Source organism: Prinia subflava, chromosome 17 (genome assembly GCF_021018805.1).
Source record: "Prinia subflava isolate CZ2003 ecotype Zambia chromosome 17, Cam_Psub_1.2, whole genome shotgun sequence".
NCBI lineage: Eukaryota > Metazoa > Chordata > Aves > Passeriformes > Cisticolidae > Prinia > Prinia subflava.
The window spans coordinates 15,496,766-15,519,961 of NC_086263.1; the positions used below are offsets into that span (position 1 = coordinate 15,496,766).

Genomic DNA, 23,196 nt, shown 5'->3' on the forward strand with positions numbered 1-23,196 from the left:
GTGGAGTGCCCGTCCCTGTCCAAGGAGTGGCTGGATGTGGCCCTCAGTGCTCTGGGCTGGGGGAGAAGGTGGGGATGGGCACAGGTTGGACTCAAGGATCTGGGAGGTCTCTTCCACCCAAAGTGATTCTGCAATTCCTGCCCTCCAAGCCCTGCAATCCCAGCCCAGGCAGAATTTCACAGCAGCCCTTGGGATCCATCCCGCCAGGAACTCCACAGCCTGCCAGCCCTGTGCTGGACTGGGGACCGTGCTCACGAGCCAGCCCAGGGGACACTGCTGCCCCAGATTGGGTAACCTTGAAATGCTGCTGCTGCCAGGAACCCCCACAGTGCCTGAGCAGAGCCAGCAGCACCGGGGGCTCTGCTGGGGTCCTGTATCAGCTCCCTGGGGTGCTGCCAAGTGGGACAGCACCTGGAAGAAATGGCTCTTCCCCTTCCCCAGGCAGGTGATGCCTGTGGGGCCCCTGGCAGTGCCAGCACAGGGGTGCACAGAGCCCTGCACACACCCCCAGTGCCCCGGGGAAGGGTGAGGGGCTCCTCTCCCCTTCCTGCAGTTAAACGCTGCAGTTAAACCCACTGGCAGCCCAAAAGCATCACCTTTCAGGAAAAACCAACAAGCACAGGTACGGAGGCAGTCACGGGGAGTTCCTGCATCCCACACGAGAGGTCCAGGTGAGGAACCAGCTCCCACTGCCCAAGGACAAGGGGCAGCCCCCTAGTGGGGAAGGAGGTGAATAAGAAGGGTCTTGTGTGGGGTAATTGGCTCTATGGTAATTAGCTAATTACTCTGCCTGTCCCAGCTGGAGAGGATGGGACAGTGGCTGGCAGCTGTCAGTGCTGTTTCCAGGGCTGGCACTCACCTCGTGTTCTTTCTCCCCATTCCCGGTGCTGAGGGCAGGACGGCGCTGCCCAGAGGGATCAGGGAGTGATGCACAAAGAGGAAGCTTAAATAGCTCCAAAGGCCATTGCAGCATCCCCTGCCAGGCAGATTCCAGACTGATCCCATCCCGGTTGTGCCAGGGCCACTCCTGCAGGGCCACTGCCACCCAGCAGAGTTTGGGAGTTTGGGGTCTCGCCCTGTTCTGGTGGAATGTTTGGAGCAGCAGCTCCAGGGCCTCGTGTGAGAGCAGAGCAGCGCTGTGTGATGGGCTGACGCCTCAAGTGTCCCCCTCCTCCCCGCGGGGTTCCCTCCACCTGGGCTGAGCAGGGAGTGGGACACATTTTCCGTGTGGCAGTGGCCCTGCCCCAGTTCCACGCTCTCCTGCTCAGCGCCCCTTCCCTGCCCTGTGCCGGCTCCCCTCTGCAGGTGGACGCGGTCCTGGGGGAGCAGCCGGAGCTGAAGGAGAGGCTGTTCGCCGTGCTCAAGCAGTACGCGGCCGAGAGGAGGGTGGAGTGCCTGGCCCACGCCCTGTGCCTGGTGCTCACCCGGGAGTCCCACCGGCCCCTGATCGACAGCATCAGGTACGAGGGGCCACCCCCACGCTGCCATCAAAGCACGGCTGCCCGAGCCTGCTGCTGCGGGGGAACAGGGCTGGGCAGGGCTGGGCAGGGCTGTGCAGGGCTGAGCAGGGCTGAGCAGGGCTGTGCAGGGCTGTGCAGGGCTGTGCAGGGCTGTGCAGGGCTGTGCAGGGCAGGCCAGGAGGGTCCTGCAGGGAAAAAGCCAACCAGCTTTCCAAGGGCCAGCTGAGCCAGGCTGGGAGCCCAGCACCCCTGAGCCCTCCTGCCCAGGGTGTGTGGGGGGCCTGCACCCCACTGCCTCTGCCTGCAGCAGGGGAAGTGGCTCCTGTTCCTGGGCATGATTTGGGAGATGGGATTAGCTGCAGAGCCACGGGAGATTCTCCAAAAGCCTGGCCAGGAAATAATCTGAGTTCTGAGAGTTGCTACAGGCGAGGGCTTGGCCAGCTCTGCCAGCAGCCCTGGCAGTGAGGGGGCTGGGGGGTCTCTGCTGGGGCCGTGGGCTACCCAGGGTGCCAGGGAGTGGTCACTCATCCCGGGATGCCCTGGCAATGCCCCACTGCGGCTTGGGCTCCCCGGCACCTCTGGAGCCCCTGTGCTGCTCCTGGGCTGGAGCTGCTGCTGGCACAGGGACACGTGGTGGGATTACAGCCAGGCTGAGACCACGGCCATTAGGGAATCAGGTCTCCATCTGGCCTCGCTCCGGGCCCAGCTTTCCAATTCCTGCTCTAATCAGAGGAATTGCAGGATATTACAGTTTCCATAACAACGTCCCCGTGCGGGGTCTCCACCACGACCCGGCCATGGGGAGGGTGGCAGGAGTGGTTTGGGGGCCCTGGCCACACAGTGTCCCCCAGTGCTGTGACTGTGTGGGGGTCCCCCAGGGCCCTGCACACCCAGGGACAATGGACACAGACCCTGCAGGGCAGGGTGCAGAGGGCACTGTCAGCTGCCCGCAGTGCCCTTGTCCAGGTGCCCGTGCCCAGCCTGTCCTGCCCCCACTGAGCGTTCTGGAGAGACCCGACCTGCTGACAGCTGGGGCTGGGGGCAGGGATGGCACCGAGCCAGGCCTGAACCATCACTCCAAACGAAATCAAAAAATAAGCCCCCACCACTCACAATTCAGGAAAATTCTTTCCCTCAGCAAGATCCATGAAAATACCTCAAATGCCTCGGATATCCCCTTTGTCATCATCCCTGGGGAATTACACAGGATTACTTCCCCCCACAGAGGGGATTTGAATAAGTGTCCAAATCTTCTTCCGGATCCAAGACCCTCTGTGGGGGGCACAGCAGGTTCCCCCAGGATGTCCCTGTCCCCGCCATCCCTGTGTCAGTGAGGAGAGCGTGCCTGCATCTGGAGCCTGCCCCATGCCCAGCCTGTGATGCCAGGGCCAGCACCCCGTTATGGCTCCCCAAAACAGGGTCAAACCCCCTGATTGCCCCCATGTGAAAGGTTAAGGCCAGGGCTGGGGCAAGGGGCGCTGTGGATCTGGCAGCTAATCTGGGTTTAATGGAAATGAAATATTTAGCTCAGGGAAAAGATTTACTGTCTAGTCTTAATGAAATGAAGTCAAGAAAATAAATAAAAAAAAGGTGCCTTGGAGGCCAGGTTTCCCAGCTGTGGGTGCTGGGGGCAGTGCCAGGCATGTGCCTGATCCCAGCTGCTGATCCCGGGGTCTGTCTGATGGCTTTGCTGCCAAGCCAGAGCTGTCCCTGCTGTTACTCTCACTGAAGGTGGTGAGCAGCTCCCGGGAGCTCTGGATTCAGGGGCTGTGGATCCCTTGGGTGATTCCAGCCGGTTCAGTCTGTGGTGACTGAGGAGGGGTCTGGGGTCTGTGCCCTGAGGGGCTGGGAAGGGCCGTGGGGGTTTCATGCAGGTCTGTCCCAGTTCTGGCACGGGCTCTGGGGTGGCTGCAGCGTGGGGGTGCTGGCATGGCCATGGTGCTGTGCTGGGGCACAGGGCAGCCACCCCGGGCAGTGCCGTGGGTGCCATGGGGGCAGAAGAGCCCATCAGGCCTGCCCCAGCGGGGCTGGTCCTGTGGGATCCCCCCAGGGAGGGGTCGGTACCCCGGGAGTCCCCATGGGCAGGCTGTTCCCAGTTCCGCAGGGGCTGTTCCCAGTTCTGCAGGGGCTGTGCCCAGTTCTGCAGGGGCTGTGCCCAGTTCTGCAGGGGCTGTGCCCACCTGAGGCAGGGACAGTCCTGCACAGCCCGGTGATCCCCATGCTGCTGGCCCTGCACACCCTGGAGGAGAGGGGCCTCGGGGGCCTGGGATGAGCCCCAGGGGCTGGCATGGATGCCGGGGTGATGCCAACAAGGGTCCCTGTCGCTGTTCCATGCCCCGGGCAGGCAGCTGCGCTGGCGTGGGCACAGGTTGGTGGCAGGCTGTGTGCCCGTGTGTCCCCTGGCACGCAGGGCCAGGCGCTGGTGCATCCCCGTCTCCCACTGACCCTCGCGCTGGCCTGATTGGATCTTCCCTCTGCACCAGCTGTGTTTATTTCTGTGCTACTGCTGCTGCCGGCTGTCCTCTGCTGTCCCCTCCCCTGCTGTCCCCTCCCTGGGCTCCCCCCGGGCGGTACCGCGCTCCCTCCACGGTGCTGCGGCTCCGCTAACCCCAGACCCCCGAGTCAGCACACGGATCCACCCGGGGCTGCGGCCGCGGCTCCTCTGCCCTCCAGCCCGGCTGCATCCAGCATCGGATTTGTATTTTTTTTACCCTTTCTTTTTATCTCAAATGGATTTCATCCCATTTGCCCAGCATTAAGCTCCCGCAGATTTTAATTTGCTGACATTTTTTTCATCTGCCTGGTTGTGAATAGCGGGGATAATGCACGTGCTGTGCCGGGTCCTCCCGCTGCCGGCCCCTGCCCATATGGCTGATGTGTGCAGGCAAAGTGCACAGTTGTAGTTCTGCCCGAGGATGCTGAGATCCGGCTGCCGGGGGGGAAGATGAGCTGCCTCGGGTGAGTAACGAGCGCACCTTTCCCGGGAGTGAGGGAAATGGGTTTAAATCAGGTTAATTCCGGAACGTGGCAGCCCCTGGCACTGCGAAAACAAGGTGTGCTGGAAGTTAATTAACTCTTAGCGCCCGTATTGCCTCGGAGCTGCTCCGCTCACGGACTCCGCCAGGAGGGGGAGGCTCTAATTTGGGTTATCCCATCGCCTGCGACAGCGGAGCGCGGGGCTCGGCGGGGTCTGTCCCCTCTGCTCCCCGCGCCGGGGCCAGCTGTGCCCGCTCGGGATGGGTTATTTCGGGCCGGTCGCGGTCTCAGAGGGTCACGTCCCTTGGTGCTGCTCTGATTCCTGAGCTGGTTTCAAACCAGGGCAGAGCCGCCGTCCCGGCGGCGCCGGCTCCGCACCCGGGGCTCTGCAGAGCTGCCGCCAGCACTCCCAGCCCATCCCCGGCTCTGGGGGCGGGAGTCACCCTCGGAGCCGAGCGGGACACGGGGGATCCTCCTCGGTGTCCCCCAGGGCTGTGGCACTCGCTCACCCCCACGTCCCGGGCACTGTGTCCTCTTGCAGCGTGTGTTTTCCCGGCGGTGCCGGGACAGGGATGCACCCGCCCCTGGCAGCACCGTTTGGGTCAAAAACTTCTGTTTGCAGAACTGGGGGGGAAACTCAGATCCCGTCCTCCCCTCCGAGCCGCAGTGCTGGAATAACAACGGGCTGCGATGGTGACACAGCCACTGTCCCGGTAACACCGTCCTGTTAATGGAGGTGATGGTGACACAGCCACTGTCCCGTTAACAATGTCCTGTTAATGGGGGATGCCACCCGCATCCTCGGGGAAAGCTCTGGCTCTGTTTGGACTGTGAGACGCTGTCCTGGCTCTCCTGTAAGCCGTGTGGTGCTTCAGGGCTGTGGGTAGGACACTTCGGGGCAGTTTGTTCCTCACTGCTTTTGTCTGGCTCCGTTTGCTCCCGGGGAAAAGCCAAGGGGGCTGTGCTGGGCTGGGCTGAGCCCGCTCCCATCGCAGCCACTCCTGATCCCTGACACAGCCGAAATCGCTGCCCCTCGGGGGCTCCCTAATTACGGGAGAAATTCCACCGAGTCCGCGTTAATGACGCTCCCAACACCATCTATTTGTCTCCGCTTGTTTTGCACGGCAATAAAACTGCTTGGCGTGTTCCTGTATTAAACTGCTCCAGCCATCTGTGACCGGCCCTGGATCAGAAATTTCATTTCAGCCATCAGGATTTATATTTTGTGGATTGTGCTGTTTCCCTGCTTCTCAATCCCCTCCATGGGGAGGAAGCTGGGGGGGCTTCCAGCTCTTTTGGCTGTGGATGGAGCAGGGAGACCCCCTGAGTCCCTGATGCTGACAGGGACACTGTCCTCCTGTCCATGGTCCCTGCATTCCCACTGGAAAACCACCTGGATCACAGGATGCTAATGGAGGAAAAGCAGCTCTTGTTTGCTTCCATTAAAAAAAAAACAACCTAATCTGATGGCCCAGCATATGCTCAACTGCCCAAAAAAAAAAAAAAAAAAAAAAGGGGAATTAGGGCAGCAGGGAACAAAACGTGTCACCAGTGAGACAATTGGGAGCGAGTTCCTTTTTTATTGGCGGAGTTCAAATAGGTCATGACCAAAATGCCTCGGTGCGAAATCTCCTGATAGGAGATTAAATTCCTTTGGCAAATCAAACTCTGGCTGGGATGCAGATGGGATCAGCCTGGCCCGCCTGCACCCTGCTGGAGTCACAACTTTTATTTTGGGAAGGGGTTCCTTAGGATGAGTGTCTTAAAGAGAACAGGGAAAGCAGAGAGGAGCTGCAGGAAAAGCCTCTCTGGGGGTTTCTTTGAAGGTCTCCGTGTCCCCGGAGCTGTGGGACTGCCTGTCCCTGCCAGGGCAAGGACAAAGCCACCAGCTCGTGGTTTGGGTGCAGAGACACTGGATTTGGGACAGCTGAGGGCACCCTGGGGTGCTGATGGGGAAGGAGACCCCCAGCCAGGCACGGGGTGTGGATCTGCTCGGGGGGGACTCTGGTGAATCGTAGCTGGAGCTGGAGCAGGGATGTGCCAGGAGAGGGTGACCCTCCCCAGAAGCTCTCGGGGGTTTGGGCTGTCCCCAAAGGGAGGAGCAGGGTAGCCGGGGAAGGGCTGAGAGGGCTCCCAGCCCCTGTGCTCAGCCACTGCATCCCAGCCTGTCTGCACTCCCGGGCGGAAAAGCTCCTTCATTCCTGGTGACTGGGGAAAGTGCTCCCGTCTGCGACACCTCTGCAGCAGAGCAGTGATTGTGGAGCCTCCCAGCACGGGGAGAACGGGAATGGGATCCCAGCTCCGTGCTGCTGCCGGGCTGGAGCGAGTCCTGGAGAGCCTGGAGGCTCCGCATCCCCTGGAGCTGGGGGAGCTGCTGGGGCTTGACCCCCGTCCCACACACTCGGGTAGATGGGGTTCGAGAATTTGGGGTTCATGAGCAGAATTCCTGTTCTGGGGGCAAAGCCTGCAGGAGTTTTCTCTCCCAGATTTTAGCACTGAGCCGGACCAGCAGAGCTTTTCGGGACCGGTAGCGGTTTCCACAGTTCAGACATAATCCAAGTGTAGCTCAGTGTTTTAATCCACGCTGGGACGTGTTTTTCTGCACAACTGACAGACTCAAGGTCAGGCCTTTGCTGGTTGTTTTGGGGCTAAAACCACACATTTTCCCTGTCTCCTTCTTTTGCTGCTACCTGGAGGTTGTGTGTGATGTTGACAGCTCTGGGAAGCTTCACATCCTCTTCATCAAACGCCAGTGATGTGCTTAAAGATGGCGTTATTTAAATTAAAGAAGGGTTTTCTCTTTTATTCCTACTGGAAAGCGCTGCTGTGCTACCCTGGGGGTGAAGGATGCTCCGTGCGGGGGTTTGGGCCCATGGCTCCGGTGCTGGTCCAGCCTGGCAGCTCCACCTCCCCAAACCCGCACCCCTGATGCCGTTCGCCTTTTCTCACCCCTTACTGCGGCACGTAATTTAAACACAAGCACTTTAGAAGTCAACTAATTAGCACCAGGGAGGCATCCCCCCGGAGTTCGGCGCCGAGCCGTGCCCTCCTTTCTGTTGCGAGATCGTTCCAGCTGGAAATTACAGCGCCTGCAGTTTTTAGGGGAAGAGGGAGGGTTGGCGGCTGCGAGCCGGGGCAGAGCGGGCAGCGAGGGCAGCGCTGGAGCCCGGCAGACGCCAGCGGAGGCTCCCGGCCGATGGTGGAGCTGCCCCCGGGGCTGGCAGCGTGGCGGAGCCGGCCCGAGGGCCGGGACAGGCGGAGGTGCGGGCGCTCCCGGCCGCGGCCCCGGGCACGGCGGGGCTGCCCCGGCGGGCGGCACCGGCTGCGCGCCCGGGCTGTCGGAGCGGCCGCGTCGTGGGCGTGAGCCGAGCCTGAGCCTCAGCTGCATGAGGATCTGAAGCGTCTCCCTTTTGTTCCGCCGCACCCTGACAAATGGGAAAGGACCGGAGTTTCTCCCGGCATTTTCGGTACGTGTCCCTGCCCCGCCGCCCCGCGGGTGCCCGCCCATGCGGGTGCTGGCAGAGCACCCTGGGGTGGCTCTGCTGCCTCTGGGGGGCTATGGGGACCCTACTGTGTCCCCGGGACAGCCCCGCCACGGCCCCGCGCCCACCGTGGCACCGGCTGTGGGGGAGTGGAGCGAGGCTCGGATGGGAGTCGGGGTGGGGAGAGCTGGGGAGGGCCCGTCTGGGGCTGCCTTGTCCCCAGGACTGTGGGCCAGCCCGGGGGGTGAGGACGTGGGGCTGGGGCTGTGATGGAGCCAGGCCCGGTGTCCCCTCGCTCCCCTGAGCTAACTCCTGGCAGCTTCACCCAGCCCGGCCAGGCTGGGGCCACCCCTGCTGCCCTCCCAAGGGGACACGTCCCGTCCTTCTGAGCCCCAGCATCGCCATCCTGGCCAGGACTGTCCGGGAGAGCTCGGTGCCCCTCGCAGGACATGTGTGTGTGTGACAGGGGCTGTCTGGAGCACGGCTGGGACATGACAGCTCCCAATGAGGGTGGGCTGCAGGAATGGGACAGTCTGTGCAGAGCTGGAGAGACCCAGCTGGGAGCTGTGCAGTGAGAGCCTGGCACGGGCTGAGGGGTGCCCACCACACCAAAGGGAGCCCCAGCAGGAGCCGAGGGCAGGGGACGGGCACAGTGGCACTCTGCCACCATCCTGGCTGGGCTGCTTTGGGGATGGGCTGAAGGAAAAGCAGCCTGGAGCATCTGGGGCCTTTCCCGGCCTGGAAAATGCCCTGAAGTCACATCCGTGTGTTGGAGCAGACTGAGCTCTCCCAATGAGTGCAGAGGCAGCTGCAGAGCAGGGCTGGAGCCCTGGGGCACAGCAGCACCGGGCAAGGAAGCGGGCACAGGGCTCAGGGATGGGGGTGCCCTTCCCATCCCCTCTGACCTGGAGCACCTGAGGAGGAGGAGAGGAAGGGGAAGCTGAAGGCACAAGGCTGGCACTGTATGACCCTGCCCCTGCTTGACCCCCACAAACGGGGTGGGCACATCCATGCTCCGTGAATCCCGGTGGGATTTGCTGGGAGAGGGAAGCCCCAGGTGGGTGCTGCTCCTTGGGGCCATGCCAATGGACAAAGCCAGGTTTGTCCCGTGGGATGGAGGACACTGCAGGAACAGCCAGGGAAACCCTTGTGCCTGCTTTGGTGGGATTGTTTGTAGCAGTAGTCAGATCTCTCCTCTCTGGGCACTGCTGGGCTCCAGCACTGAGCCAGTCCTGGAGCAGTGCTCTGCCAGGTCCTGGGCCGGGTCTGGAGCTGAGCTCCTCAGCCCAGAGGTGAAGCAGAGACTCGTGCAAAGTGGGACAGCTCTGCTGGAACGAGCAGGACGATTTAATTTGGGCAATTAAATGGGATTGTGCTCATTTTGCCTGTGAGGAACCCGGACTTCTCCCTGGTGGGTGCCCAGCCCGGGGCAGAGGCTTGGGGGACCCACATCCTCCCCTGTCCCACAGGGTGAACTATTTTTTAGCACAGTTTCACTCTTTTCTAGTTGCTGCCTAATCACAAAATGTGCCTGTGAATTGCACCAATGCGTTACTTATATTAAATTGTCACCAAATGCTCTGCGTGAGCATCTGCCAGCCTCGGGTGCCTTGTGCTCTGTCTTCTCCTGCACCAGCTCGTTTTGAGTTCTGCCTTTTGCTGGGGCAAATAGAGATGTCCTGGTCCCAGCAGATTTGGGATTTGAAGCCTCCCCTCCTCTGTCTCCGCCCAGGTTTTTGTGTTCCCCTGGTGAAGCTGCCGGAGGGAGCCCTGTGGGATCCCCTGGCAGCCCCAGCTGTGTCCCGCTGGTGCCAGAGCAGCTTTCCCTGGCTCCCCTGGCACCAGTTTGGCCCAGTTCCCAACTCGTGCTCCCCAGGCAGGGGGATGTGCTCACACCCCCGGGCTGTGGCAGCACCGGCCGTGTTCTCACACCCGAGGTGCCGGGCGCTAACGAAGCTGCCGAACCTCACGAGATTATTTTGTCTAACGAGCGGCTGCAGCTGCAGGAGTTGCTATAGAAACACTCGGAGATGGCAGCTCCTCCAGAAGCCCCAAAATGTGCCAGCAGAGGGTAGGGGAAGGTGAGCAGGTGTCGGGGCCTGGCTGCTGTGACTGTGGGAAAGGGAAGGATGAAGTGTGTCCCAGGGTTATGGAGCTCACCTGGGCCCAGGTGGGAGCGGCGCCTCCTCCCTCCCTCCTGGATCCTGCTGTGCACTCCCCGTGCATCCTGTGAGTGTCCTGGAGGTCCTTGCAGGGCCACAAAGGCCACCTGGCTGCTCCTAGAGGGGAGGTGACCTGGAACAGAGCAAGTTCCCAGGGGTGTCCCCTTGCCTGCGATATCACTGTCCCCATCCCTGCAGCACCATCATCTCCCAAGGGCACGAGGCTCCTGCCTGGCAGTGGAGGGAGCTGGGATGGGGGAATATTCATGGGTGGAGCTCAGGAGAGCAGAGTCTGGGGCAGGAGACGGGGAACAACCATTTGGGGGGTCCCAGAACGCGCTGGGGAAGAAAAGGGTCTGGAGGAGGGGTCTGACATCATTGCTCCAACAGAGCAATGTTGGATGCAGAGGATGGGGGAAGAGATGCAGCTGGTGTCCCCTGGTGTCCCCAGCACCTCTGGTGTCCCCAGCCCTGCACTCGCAGCTCTGTGAGCACTGAGGCCAAGCGCACACGAGGGGCTCTGATCCTTCCCTTGCAGGGGTGCCCGGATCTGCAGCTCTGTGCCGCAGCTGCCTCTGCCTTGCTCCTCACTCTCCTCCCTTGCCTCTTCCCCCAGGATTTTCATCCCCAAGAAGCACCGGCAGCGCTTTGACGAGGTGGTGTCTCAGAGCCTCATCAGCAAACTGTGCCGCTCCAAGAGCGAGCACAGCAACCGCCTGCGCCGCAGCCGCAGCGAGGACCACCAGGAGCGGCTGCTCGTGTCCACCCGCGCCAGCTCCGTGCCCCGCAGCCACGAGGAGCTCAGCAAGAGCCTGCGCAAAACCACCTCGCTCATCACCAGCAATGTGGCCTCGGGGGCTGCCCGCAGGTAACACCTCTCCTGGGGCCCGGGCTGGCGTGGGTGGCAGTGGAATGCGGGAGGGGCATTCGGTGTGAAACCCTCCTGGGATCAGGGTGAACAAAGACCTCTCCCTCTGCAGGGCTGGGCAGCTTCGTGCCCCTTGTCCCAGCTCCGGGGCACCATCTGTGTCCCCTCAGCTCTGCAGGGCGGGCTGGGAGGAGCTGTGTGATGAGCTGAGGTGTGACCTGCAGGCTGGGAGGAGGTCTGCTCCTTGCTGGGTGGGATGCAGGCTGTGCCAGCAGGATTTGGGGTACCTGGCTGTGCCAGCAGGATTTGAGATGCAGGCTGTGCCAGCAGGATTTGGGGTACCCGGGCACAGAGCAGACTGAAAGGAGGTTGGAGCCAGGTTGGGGTTGGTCTCTTTTCCCAGGTAACAAGTGATGGGATGAGAGGAAACGGCCTCAAGCTGCAGCAGGGGAGGTTTAGTTTGGGTATCAGGGAAAGTTCCCTCACAGCGAGGGTTGTTAGGGATTGTCACAGGTGCCAGGGCAGTGCTGGAGTCCCCACTCCTGGAATTGTAGAGGAAATGGTGAATGTGGCACTCGAGGCCACGGCTCAGAGGTGAACACGGGGCTGGTGCCGGGTTGGCAGTTGGATTTCATGACCTTAAAGGTCTTTTCCACCCCTAAGGTTCCCTGGTTCTCCGAGTCCACGTCTGGCCCTGCCCCAGCAGTGTCTGGGCGGAGGCTGTGGGAGGAAGGACAGACAATCCCCGCAGCCAGGGATTAACCCACTTCCCGTGCCCAGATGGCCGGAGCGCGGCAGCCCCAGGGCGCGGGGCTCCGCCTGCTGCCTGCGATCCTGCCCGGGGCTGGGGAACCCAGGGCGCCCAGCCCCAGCCCACCTCCCTGCCAGGATGATCTTCGTGTGACCTGTCCAAAATCCACTCCCAGCACTGCATCCCACTGGATGGAAATGAGCTCAGTAATTCCACCTTTCCCCAGCTCCCTGCGGGAACAACTCCCAGCTCCAATCAGCCTCCCAGCAGGGAGATTTCCTAATGCTCCTTCCAAAATTTCCTGGAGGAATTCAATTCCTCCCTCATCAGCCTATGAGACCTTTGCTCCCTGAACCACATTGTCTCTCTAACTCTCTGTAATGAAGAATCACAGACTGCTTTGGGTTGGAAGAGCCTTCAAAGATCATCCAATTCCAACTCCCTGCCATGGGAGGTTGGAACCAGATGATTTTTAGCTTTTATACATATATATATATCCCATATTCCACTTTAAAATCACATTTGAAGGACATTTTGGTATCAAACAGGACCTTGTGGGGACATTGGGAGCACTGGGGACCTGAGCACTCAGGAGAACCTGGGCTGGCAGGGTTGTGGAGGGGCTGGGGAAGGAAACAAGGGCTGGCTCCTGTGCTCTGATGTCCTGTTTGCCTTCCTCACCCACAGAACTGTGCGAGTTTACAAGGGCAACAGGAGCTTTGGCTTCACGCTCCGTGGCCATGCCCCGGTGTGGATCGAGTCTGTCCTGCCAGGTAAGAACACGAGATTCAGGGGATCACTTATTGGTCTGTGGTCTGAAGCTGAAATGTGAAGTGCTGTTTGCTAAAAAAGAGCAAAATGAACTTTTCCAAGGCTCGGTGGTGGAGCTTTTCCAGTGGAATAATGAGCATTGTTGGTACAATTTAGGTTGGCTTTACTCCTTGTTTTGAGAAGTGGGAAATGTGTTCAGTGACACTGACTCCAGTGTTCCCAGTGCAGACTGGTGCTGCACCCAGCTGGGTGAACAGTCCCAGCCCACCCAGATCCCGCAGGGGCAGGGGTGCCCTGCCTGGGGGTGTCCTGGACCCCCACCCCAGCCAGGGGTGCTGCAGCTGAAGCCCCTTTGTCCGTGTGCCTGTAGGGAGCCCGGCGGAGAAGGCTGCTCTCAAAGCTGGAGACAGGATCCTGTTCCTCAACGGCCTGGACATGAGGTAGGAGCTGTGCAGGGCACCCGGGGCAGGGCAGGGGCTGAGCACACGCTGTGGTCACTCTTGGGCAAGGGAAACAGGAGCTGCTGGCCCTGGTCCCCATGTGCTGCCCTGTGGGGACAGCTGGGGACACCTCCTTTAGTGCTCCTGTACAAAATCTGGCTCTAAGAGGAGCATTTTGCTCCATCCCTGCTCCTCCTCTGAGTTTTCTGTGCAGGACAGTTTGTATAACCTGGGTTCTGACTGCAGCCCATCCCCGACCCCAATTTCAGCTCCTCTGAGTTAATCTGGATGTGTTAAACACCTGAGGTTTTGCTTTGGAAAGCAGCAGAGCCCATCCAGCCCATGAATCACTCCCACAACGGGATCATGAGCTTAAAGCCAGATGGGAATCCCTTTTGCACCCAGAAGTTAATTCTGTATATTGTCTGTGCACCCAAGCAACGGGACCAGAGGGATTTGTGCTCCTCGCAGTGCAGGGCAGCAGCCCCTGTGTCCTCGGGTGTGTCCTTCTGCATAAAAACCAAGAGCAAAGGGTTACAGGACAAGAGAGTGATTAATATTTAAAGGTTAAACTGATGCTGCTTCTGTCAGGGCTCAGGTTCTCACGTTTCAGCTGATCCAGCGAACTGTTGGCTGATGCAGCACAGCCAGAAAATAGAGACCAGCTTGAGGATTGTCCTCTGAGCCGTGTTTTTGGCAGGCATTGTCCCAGCCTGGCCCATGCCCTTCTCCAAGGGCATCCCAAGATTTTCTCACCTACAAAATTACACTTTATATTCACCTCGCATTTTATTTTCATGCAGAATTAGGACAGGTGAGGACAGACCTGCAGCGCTGTGTCATTTAAAGGAAAAATCATTTTCTGGGTCTGGGTGTAGCTTAACTCTTCCTTCCTGTGCCGTGGCACTCCTCAGGGTGCCCAGTGGCATTCCCATGGTTATTCCTTGGTGCAGGCAGAGCGGGGAGCCTGCTGGTGGGGCAGGATCCAGGCTGGCCCTCGGGGCTCCTCCCTGTGCAGCACAGGGAAAACCGGCAAAGATGGAGAGAATCCAGGGGATCACAGCGGGGCCCAAACCCCTCTGGCTCTGAGGGGTTTCCCGGATAAATGGAGGCAGGTGCCAGCCGTGTGTCCCCAGCGCTCTCCCGTGCCCGGGGCAGCTCTGACCGGGCTCTCCCGTGCCCGGGGCAGCTCTGACCGGGCTCTCCCGTGCCCGGGGCAGCTCTGACCGGGCTCTCCCGTGCCCGGGGCAGCTCTGACCGGGCTCTCCCGTGCCCGGGGCAGCTCTGACCGGGCTCTCCCGTGCCCGGGGCAGCTCTGACCGGGCTCTCCCATGCCTGGGGCAGCTCTGACCGGGCTCTCCCGTGCCCGGGGCAGCTCTGACCGGGCTCTCCCATGCCTGGGGCAGCTCTGACCGGGCTCTCCCGTGCCCGCAGGAACTGCTCCCACGACAAGGTGGTGTCGATGCTGCAGGGCAGCGGGGCCATGCCCACCTTGGTGGTGGAAGAGGGCATCGTCAACTTCTCCAGCGGTAAGAGAGCAGGGAGGGGGGTCCGTGGGTAGAGCCCCCGTGCCAGCCCCCGAATTCCCAGGCAGGAGGGAATTGCCGAGCGCCTCCCCGGGCTGAGCAGGTTTAACGCGCTGCCCGGGATGGATGCTCCTCTCCCCGGGGCATGTGGCCCCTGCTGTGTGGGATCGGGCTGGAGCTCAGGCTTGGCTGCCCTCCAGGAGGGCTCATCCCGCCGTGTGGCTGTCCTGGTGTCCCTTGCCAGTGTCCTTCCTGTGCGGTGTGTGCCGCGTCCTTGTCCGCAGTAACCCAACCCCGCGCACCCGGCTCCGGGGCAGCGCCGTGCTGTGCTGAGCTGTGCTGAGCTGTGCCGTGCTGAGCTGTGCCGTGCTGTGCTGTGTGACTGCTATCCTGCTGCAGGGATCAATAATTGATGGTGCTGCTGGGAGGAGAGCTGGGGCTGTGGGGCACTGGAGGGTGCCTGTGCAGGGCAGGAGCCCCGGGCACAGCGCGGTCCCTGCCGCCCCTCCCGAGCCCTGTGCAGGCTGGAGGGTCCCTGTGCTGCTGGGCTGCTGCTCCAGAGTGCACAGACCCGGGAGGCAGGGACTGGCTCTTCCCTCTGGGACAGCAGTGGGGTCCCCCAGCCCCACGTTAGGAGCCCTGGGATGCCCCAGCTCCTTTGCAGGTGCCCTCAGTCCAACCCCACCAGCTCCCTGCTCCACAGAGCCACAGCAGCCTGGAACAGTTTGGGTTGCAAGGAACATTAAAGACAATCTCATTTCACCCCTCTGCCTTGGGCACGGGTACCTTCCACTAGACCAGGTTGTTCCAAACCCCCTCCAGCCCCACCTACTTCAAAGCACACAGCCCGTGGCGCTCAAACTGCTCCACTGCCCTCAAAACAAACCAAGGAGAGACGGAATATTTTTTTTGCAGACTCTGACTCTGCTGAGTCCCCGAGCAGCTCCTCGGCCCTCACCTCCCTGCAGTGGGTTGCAGAGATTCTCCCCTCTAGCATCAAGATCCAAGGAAGGACGTTCACGCAGCAGCTGGAGCACCTGCTGACCCCGCCCGAGCGTTTCACCGTCTGCAAGGCACTGGAGGGCTTCTTCCAACATCGGTAACTCCAGCTCCACCCTCCCCTGGGACCTGCAGCGGTGCCCGTGCCAGGCAGAGGCAGAGCTGGGCTGGCAGCTCACAGAGCTCACAGAGCTCTGCTGTCACACGAGCTCTGCTGCCCCTCTGCTCTCCAGGTTCCCCCGCTGGGTGTTCCCTGTGCACCAGCTCATCTCAGTCCAGGTGTCCTGCCTGGAGACAGGGCAGATCCTTTAGGTTTTGGTTCCTTTAGGTTCATTTGGTCACCTCTTATCTCTCATTCCCTAGTGCAGGCTGTCTGGCTGCCTGGCTGTCCCTGACAGCCGCAGATCCTGTCCCACCTCTGTCAGTAAATCTCTCCATGTTCCATTCTTGTCTCCTCACTCTTCCCAGAATCTTGGCTGCAGCACTCCTTGGTGGCTGCATGGGAATGGCTGTGGCTGGCAGAGCCCTCATCCTGCCATGGAGCACATCCCCCCTGTCCTGCACGGGGCTCCAGCCACGTCCCCCGGCACACTCCAGATCTCATCAGTGACCTCGTTTCCTGCCCCTGCTTGGTCTTCCAGCAGTGTTTTATCAGAGGCTGTCACAGAATCATGGAATGATTTGGGTTAGAAGAGACCTTAAAGAACATCCAGTGCCACCAGGGACACTTTCCACTGTCCCAGGCTGCTCCAAGCCCTGTCCAACCTGGCCCTGGACATTTCCAGGGATCCAGAGGCAGCCTCAGCTTCTCTGGGCACCCTGTGCCAGGGCAGAATTTCATCCTGCTGCAGGCTGTTCTATCCTCTTGGGATGGGGTGCTCAGCCCTGCTATTCCCTTTTCCCCCTCTACACACCAAAATCCGATGGAGCCTTTGGCCCCAGGAGCTGCCAGCCCAGCCACCCTCTCCGGTGCTTTCTCCCTCAGGCTGTTTGCCTGCAGCTGGCTAAAATCCAGACTTTTCCAGTCCTTCCCTCTTCTTTCTGGTGCTCTCCCACCCCTCTTACACATAAAACCACGGAATCCATTAGGCTGGAAAAGCCCTCTGAGACCATGAGGTCCAAGCGTCCCCCCAGCACTGTTGGCCACCGCTGACCATGTCCCCAGGGGCCACATCCCCGTGGCTTTTAACCCCTGCATGTCTGCAGGGAAGGAATCAGTCGGTGCCAAAGCTGCTCAGTGCCCAGCCCTCCCCTCGTGTCTTGCAGGAACATCGACACTCTCATTGTGGATGTGTACCCGGTGCTGGACACACCGGCCAAGCAAGTCCTCTGGCAGTTTATCTACCAGCTGCTGACCTACGAGGAGCAGGAGCACTGCCAGCAAAAGATTGACAGGTTTCTGGGGTACAAGGCCTTGGCAGGTGAGAGGTGTCCCTGCGCCCAGGACGGACACCTCGTGTCCTGACGGGTGCTGGGAGCTCAGGCCCTGGTGCTGCTGTAGTTTTGGAATGAAGCTGCATTGAGAGGAGAGGTGGTGCCTGAGAGGCTCTGGGAGCAAAGGCTTTTGGAAGCTGCTCAGGGAGTTAGAGGTGAGGAAGAGCAGGAAGGGAGCAGCTGGTTTAAGGGCAGCATTTGATCTGAGAGGTAAAATAAGGGTTTTATTTTAAAATAAGGATGACCCAGTGTCCCTCAGGATGTCACTAAAACACCCATGGTTGAAAGAGTTGGTGCTGCTCTCCCAAAAAGGCACCAAGGTGATCCCCCTTGTCCCTGGTCCCCCTGTCCCCTCACCACCACCCTCACCTGGTTCTGTGGCAGCACAAAGCAATGGTGGATGGGGAGAGCAGGTTTGAAGTGAAATATCCTAATCTGTGCATTTGGGCTCCGAATTGCTCCCAGTTTTCCTATTCTCAGCTACATAGATGAGTTAATTTTAGACTCAGCAAAGGTAAAAGGAGTGTTGCTTGAAGAGAGGCTTTTGGAAGAACACAGTGATTTCAGCAGAAAACAGAAAAGCTCCAAGTCCTGGTGCAAATCCTTCCTGTTGTGCATGGGATCCTGTGCTCCACACATGCTGGATTTGCACTCAGGCACCTCTGCTTTGTGTGTGAGGAATCACACTCAGCCATGGGCTGTGCATTCCCCAGAATTCACACCCTGTGAATTATAATCAGTGTATAGCCTGAGAAGCTCCCAGCCGCATTCCAGGAATGCAGAGCAGGGATCCCCAGCCAGGGGAGGAGGGAAGCACAGGAACAAATCCCCCTGTCCCAGGCTGTGGTTCCCAGCTCCAGGCTGGCTTCTGGCTCCTCTCAGCATCTCAGCTGAACGGGGCAGTCTCTGACCATGAGCAGTTTTGGTTGTTCTGCTCCGTTCTGTGTGTCTGTGCCTGGGAGCACCACAGCCAGAGATCTCTGGATTTGGGCTGGTCCTTCCCCTGGGCTGCCAAACTCCAGGGATCTCCCATGTCCCAGTGCTGCTCTGTTGGGTGCTCTGTTCCCTCCATCCTGCTGTGAGCCTGAGCCTCTCCCAGGGGCCACACTGAGCTGCACATGGGCGATGCATGGACCATGTGCTCCTTCCAGGCAGCATTCCAGGGCTGGCCCCACTTCCTTCTTTTCCCTTGAGGGCAGGAAGGGTTTTCTGGGACCAGCCCAGCTCAGGGCTGGAGTTTCATGTGGGCCATGAGCTGGTGGATGCCAATCCTGCTGGAAAAATGGACTGGATGTCCCATCCCTGTGCATCCATCCCTGCCCTGGGCTGGCAGGAGCACCTGGAACCTGCTCAGCTCCCTGGGGATGGAGCGAGCGGCTGCCTGGGGATGGCAGCTGCTGTGAGTCCCGTGGGCCTGGGGGGCCCTGGGGTGCCTGTGCCGGGGTGAGGAGGGGTGGGGAGCTGTGGGCTGTGCCTCACAGAGGTGTTTCCTGCTGCAGCTGAGGCAGAGGCCGAGGATCGGTACCGCAGCTCCATCCGAGGCGCCTCCCTGTGCCGGGGCAGCCTCCGCACCCCCCGCCCTGAGGAGGGGGCAGCAGGTGGGTACCGGGGCTGGGACCTGGGGGTTGTGCCAGCAGGGTCCTGCTCTGCCCCAAGCCAAATCCCTGAGCTGTTCCTAAGCATGAGCAATGGGAGAAGGGGGAGGCAAAGGTGGAGGTCAGAGTAGAGGCAGCACTGGCAGGAGATCCATGTTTTCAGAAACAGAATCACAGAATTGCAGAATCACAGAATCTTTTAGGTGGGAAAAGCCCTCTGGGATCATCGAGTCCAACCTGTGACCGATCCCCACCTTGTCACCCAGCCCAGAGCACTGAGTGTCACATCCAGGGGTGCCTTGGACAGCTCCAGAGACAGCAATTCCACAATGAAAGAACCAATTCAATAAGAGACCACTTGATCATAAGGTTGAAAGTTGTTTCCAACTCCTTCCATTACTCAGATGTGAACTGGTTCTGTAGGGGCAAAATTTATGGCTTCTCTCTGAACATTCTCAGATTCCATCAAATTAAAATGTGGAAAACCACATTTGTGAAATCCATGTGAGGAAGGAGATCATGGTTCAGGGCTCTTGATGAACCCCATTGGTGGCACAAGCCCTCCCTCCCTTTGGGGGACACAGACCTGCCTGTTCCCATCGCTCCTGGCTGATGCACAGGGCCCTTGACCTGTGCTCCTGACCACGACCTCCCCATGACCTCCCCAAGGACCTCCTGGCATGTGGTGTCAGGGGGGTCTGAGACATTTCCCGGGGGAAGATCCTCTCACTTGACTCCGAGGAGCTTTTCTGGAGGGGATTAGAGCACGGGGAGCAGCCGCCAGCTGTGTGTGCCAGAGGGGAGCCGTGTCTGGGCAGATGTTGGCCAGCTGTGGGGAGCAGCCCTGTCCTCAGCTGCCCCGAGGGGAGAGCGGAGCAGCTCGGAGCTGCTGAGCTGACCTCAAACCCAGCCTGCACCGCTCCCTCGGGGCCCCAGAGCCGGAAGCTGGGCAGGGAGGTCACTCTGGGTCCCAGCAAGAGGCAGGGCCCCTTTGTGGGTCAGGGCTGTGGGGATGGACAGAGGAGTGACTGCTTTGTGTCTCCCTCCCGCAGGCAGTGACACCGTGGAGGTCCCCGTTCGCCTGATCCCTGGAGAGAGACAGGCTGGAGATGGCACGTCCCTCCCGGAGACACCCAACCCCAAAATGGTGTGACGGGGCGAGGGACACCTCTGGCAGGGCTCTGCCACGTGTGGGGTGGTGTGTCCACAGGAAGGCAGTCTGACTCCTTCTCTGTGAACAGCAGGAAAAAGGGAAGGGTGTGTCTGTGGGTGAATACCTGCAGGGTGTCCCTGCCTCGGAGCCCTTCTCTGAGGCCACCTCCCTGGGCAATTAGCCACCTTTAATGAGGCTGATGTCTGCCAGTGTCTTCCTGCAGCCTCATCAGTGAGATGCTCTTGGGGGGCTCAGACAAGGCAGAGTAGCTTGGGCTGGGGTGGAACCCCCCTTTAAGAGATGGGTGCTGGTGGGCCAGAGAGTCCCAGAATGGTTTGGGTTGGAAGGAGCTCATCCAGTGCCACCCGTGCCATGGGCAGGGACACCTTCCACTGGGCCAGGCTGGCCTGGGACACTGCCAGGGGTGGGACAGCCACAGCTGCTCTGCTCAGCCTGGTCTGTGGGGACATGCAGGGCTCTGGGGGTCCACAAGCCCTGCCTGGGTGGGCATGGCAGCAGCTCTCTGTCCCTGCCCAGATGTCGGCTGTCTACGCAGAGCTGGAGAACCGCCTGATCGGCGGCTTTGCTGGCAAGGTGGGCAACGCTGCCCTGCACAGGACGTCGCCCCCCGCCCCGGAGCTGCCGCACGCTGCAGGTACTCCTGGGGTGTCTCCAGTGGTGGTGGGTGGTGCTGGCCAGGCGGGTGGAGGAGAAGACAACGTCCCCTCGGTGCTGTTCCATACGGAGGCAGCGCTGGTTCCCGTGTGGGCGCAGCGCTGGCTCTGCACAGCTCCTGCTGCTGGCGGGCAGCAGCGTGTGGGCTGTGCATCCCCCGGGATCACAGCGTGCTGCTCTGCAGCCCGGGCCCTGCCTGGGACGCTCCCTTCTCCCTCCCCTCTCTCGGGCTGCTCACCCCCGTGGCTGTGCAGGCCGCCCATGCAGCACCCTCGGCCGTGTCCGCAGGTGGCCGCAAGCCGGGGCTGGCGTGGCCGGGCGAGCCGCTGGCGAGCCAGCCCTGCTACTACCGCCTGCACAGCAGTGTGGCCTCGCCGTGCAGCACCGAGTCCAACCCCTACGTCAGCCTGGACAGCAGCCCGGCGCCGTCGCCCAAGCACCGGCAGTACTCGCCGCTGGCGCGGAGGAAGAAGCTCTTCACCTTCTCGCGGCCCCCGCGCAGCCGCGACACCGACCGGTTCCTGGACGCGCTCAGCGAGCAGCTGGGCCACCGCGTCACCATCGTGGATGATTTCCTCACCCCTGAGAATGACTACGAGGAGGTGAGCGGGGCGTGGGGTGCTCAGAGCAGTCCTTGGTGCCCTCGTCGAGGAGCCGTCCACGTGCGGCCTCAGGGGACACGTCCTGGGGCTCTGCAGGTGGCAAAGAGGGTGACACACCGGGTGGCGTGGGTGGAGGACGAGGTGCCACCTTTAGCCTCTGCTCTGTGCCCACACAGATGAGTTTCCAGGATGACCAGGGCAGCTATGTCACCAACGATGTCAGCAGCAGCGAGTACATCAGCAGCAGCGACGAGGGCAGCTCCCTCACCTACTCCACGCTCTCGGACCACATCCCCCCTCCTCCGCTCAGCCCCCCGCCCCCGCCGCCCCCCCTGCAGTTCCACGACCCCCAGAGCGGCCCCACCAAGGCAGAGGCCACCAAGGCCGGCGCAGTGCCCACCCCCAAGGCCCTGGTGAGCCACCTGCACCCCATCCCGCCCCCACCGCCACCACCACCGCCACCACCCGTGCCCTGCGCGCCGCCCCTGCACCGCGGGCTGCTGCACCGCAGGAGCGACTCCAACCACATGAGCGTCAAGAGGCTGCGCTGGGAGCAGGTGGAGAACTCGGAGGGGACCATCTGGGGGCAGGTATGGCCCGGGGGAGGGGAGCGGGGTGAGGCTTGGGGGTCCCAACCGCACCCCGGGGAGCAGCGACCTGTGCTGAGGCTCTGCAGGGCTTCGTTTGTCCTTCCACTTGTTTGAACCAAAAATAACTGGAGGTGGGAGAGGCCCTGGAAGTCTTCTGAGATGCTGGTTTCAGCCACAGCGTCCTGCGGAGCAGCTCCCTGCCCTGAGGGGTGGCCACAGCCAGGAGCTGCCTCCAGATGTGTTCTGCAGCTGTGGGGGGTTTGTCAGTGGGAAAGGATGAGGATGGTTGGAGCAGAGTGATGGGAGAGCCCCGGCCAGGGCAGGGCACTGGAGGGGGCTGCAGAGGTGAGGGATGAGACAAGACGTGACAATCCTTTGGCACCGTGGGCAGGAGGTGGTGCAGAGCTCTGAGGTGGATCCAATCCCGGGTTAGCTCCCAGCCTCTGTGTCTCTCCCGGTGCTCAGGACGTGCCATATTCCCTGTGCCCTGAGAGCCAGAGGGGAGCTGTGGGATCATCTTCCAGTTCCACAGGCACCTGAAATCCTTCAGGTCCCTCTCCCCAGCACTCCGGGAAGGAAGATCCTTCCTTCCAGTGATTTTTTCTGTGTGCAGAAAAATTCCTGAAGCTCCTGGAATCCCGATTTTATCCTTCAGTAAAGGGATCATGTCCAAGGAGCAAGTGAGGACACAGATGCTCTGTAGGATTTCAGCTGTGTCAGGACTGAGTGAATCTGCAGGGCAGTGGCTCAGCCTCAGTCACAGGACGGTGCCACCAGCCCATCCTGGTTCCTTCTGGGGACACGGAGCTCAGTGTGGGGGACAGGGAGGGTGCCAGCACAGGGGGCACTGCCGGGCTGTCCCTGTGCCAGCACAGCCCCGACTCCTCCTCCCACAGCTCGGGGAAGACTCGGACTACGACAAGCTGAGTGATATGGTCAAATACCTGGACCTGGAGCTGCACTTTGGGACTCAGAAGCCCACGAGTAAGTACTGAGCCCCAAAATAGCTCCTGGTACCAGCAGAAACTGGTGCCAGCTGGGAGGAACTGGGAGGAACTGGACTGGGGCTTGATGGGTAGCAAGGCAATGCCTGTCTGTGACATCACCCGTGGCATGAATTTGTTCATCCTCAGGATTTTGTGGCTGCTGGCACAGTGGATCATTAAGGTGGAGATGGTTTCATTATCCCTCTTAATTACCTCTGCTGCCTTGATCTTTCTTCTCTCCACATTTCATTGGGCACTGAAACCCGGCTGGAGGCTTTCACCAATTGCAGCTCCAGTGCTTGAGAACTCTGGAAATGCTGAAAAAGCCATGAAAACCTTCCCGTGACCAAAGAAATCCCCACCAGCAGCACTTTGCTTTTCATACAAACAATCAGTGGATGCCCCCCAGAGCAGTGATGGGTCTGGAGCTCTGTGCCTGTGCCCATCACTCTCCAGCTGGGGTCTCCCACACACCCACTGGGATCTCCCACCCAGCAGAGTTTGGGTGCCAGACCCAGAGCAGGCTCCAGGCTGGGGCTGTGGAGTGGTGGTGACCCTGGTGGGAGGCATTCCAGTAAGGAAAGTGGGATGTCTGAGCTCTGCTGCAAGGGCCACGTTGGCAGTGGGATGAAAGAGGACTCATCTCAGGGGACACTGTTTTTAGGATGTTTCTGAGCAGTCTGGGATTTTCTGTGTGTTTGACCTCTCATTTTACCTTTTTCAGCT

At 60.6% G+C, this 23,196-nt stretch overlaps 1 protein-coding gene across 1 annotated transcript in view; it reads left to right on the forward strand.

The window, feature by feature from the left end:
- GRID2IP (Grid2 interacting protein) overlaps nt 1-23,196 on the forward strand; it is a 36,475-nt gene that overhangs the window by 5,701 nt on the left and 7,578 nt on the right. Inside the window, exons 3-15 of the mRNA XM_063414854.1 lie at nt 1,306-1,460; nt 10,697-10,948; nt 12,387-12,472; nt 12,841-12,910; nt 14,345-14,439; nt 15,352-15,535; nt 16,702-16,856; nt 18,369-18,467; nt 19,517-19,611; nt 20,155-20,272; nt 20,581-20,894; nt 21,071-21,484; nt 22,381-22,468. Coding sequence (XP_063270924.1) covers nt 1,306-1,460; nt 10,697-10,948; nt 12,387-12,472; nt 12,841-12,910; nt 14,345-14,439; nt 15,352-15,535; nt 16,702-16,856; nt 18,369-18,467; nt 19,517-19,611; nt 20,155-20,272; nt 20,581-20,894; nt 21,071-21,484; nt 22,381-22,468 — 2,125 coding nt within the window. The remainder of the gene's footprint in view (nt 1-1,305; nt 1,461-10,696; nt 10,949-12,386; nt 12,473-12,840; nt 12,911-14,344; nt 14,440-15,351; nt 15,536-16,701; nt 16,857-18,368; nt 18,468-19,516; nt 19,612-20,154; nt 20,273-20,580; nt 20,895-21,070; nt 21,485-22,380; nt 22,469-23,196) is intronic.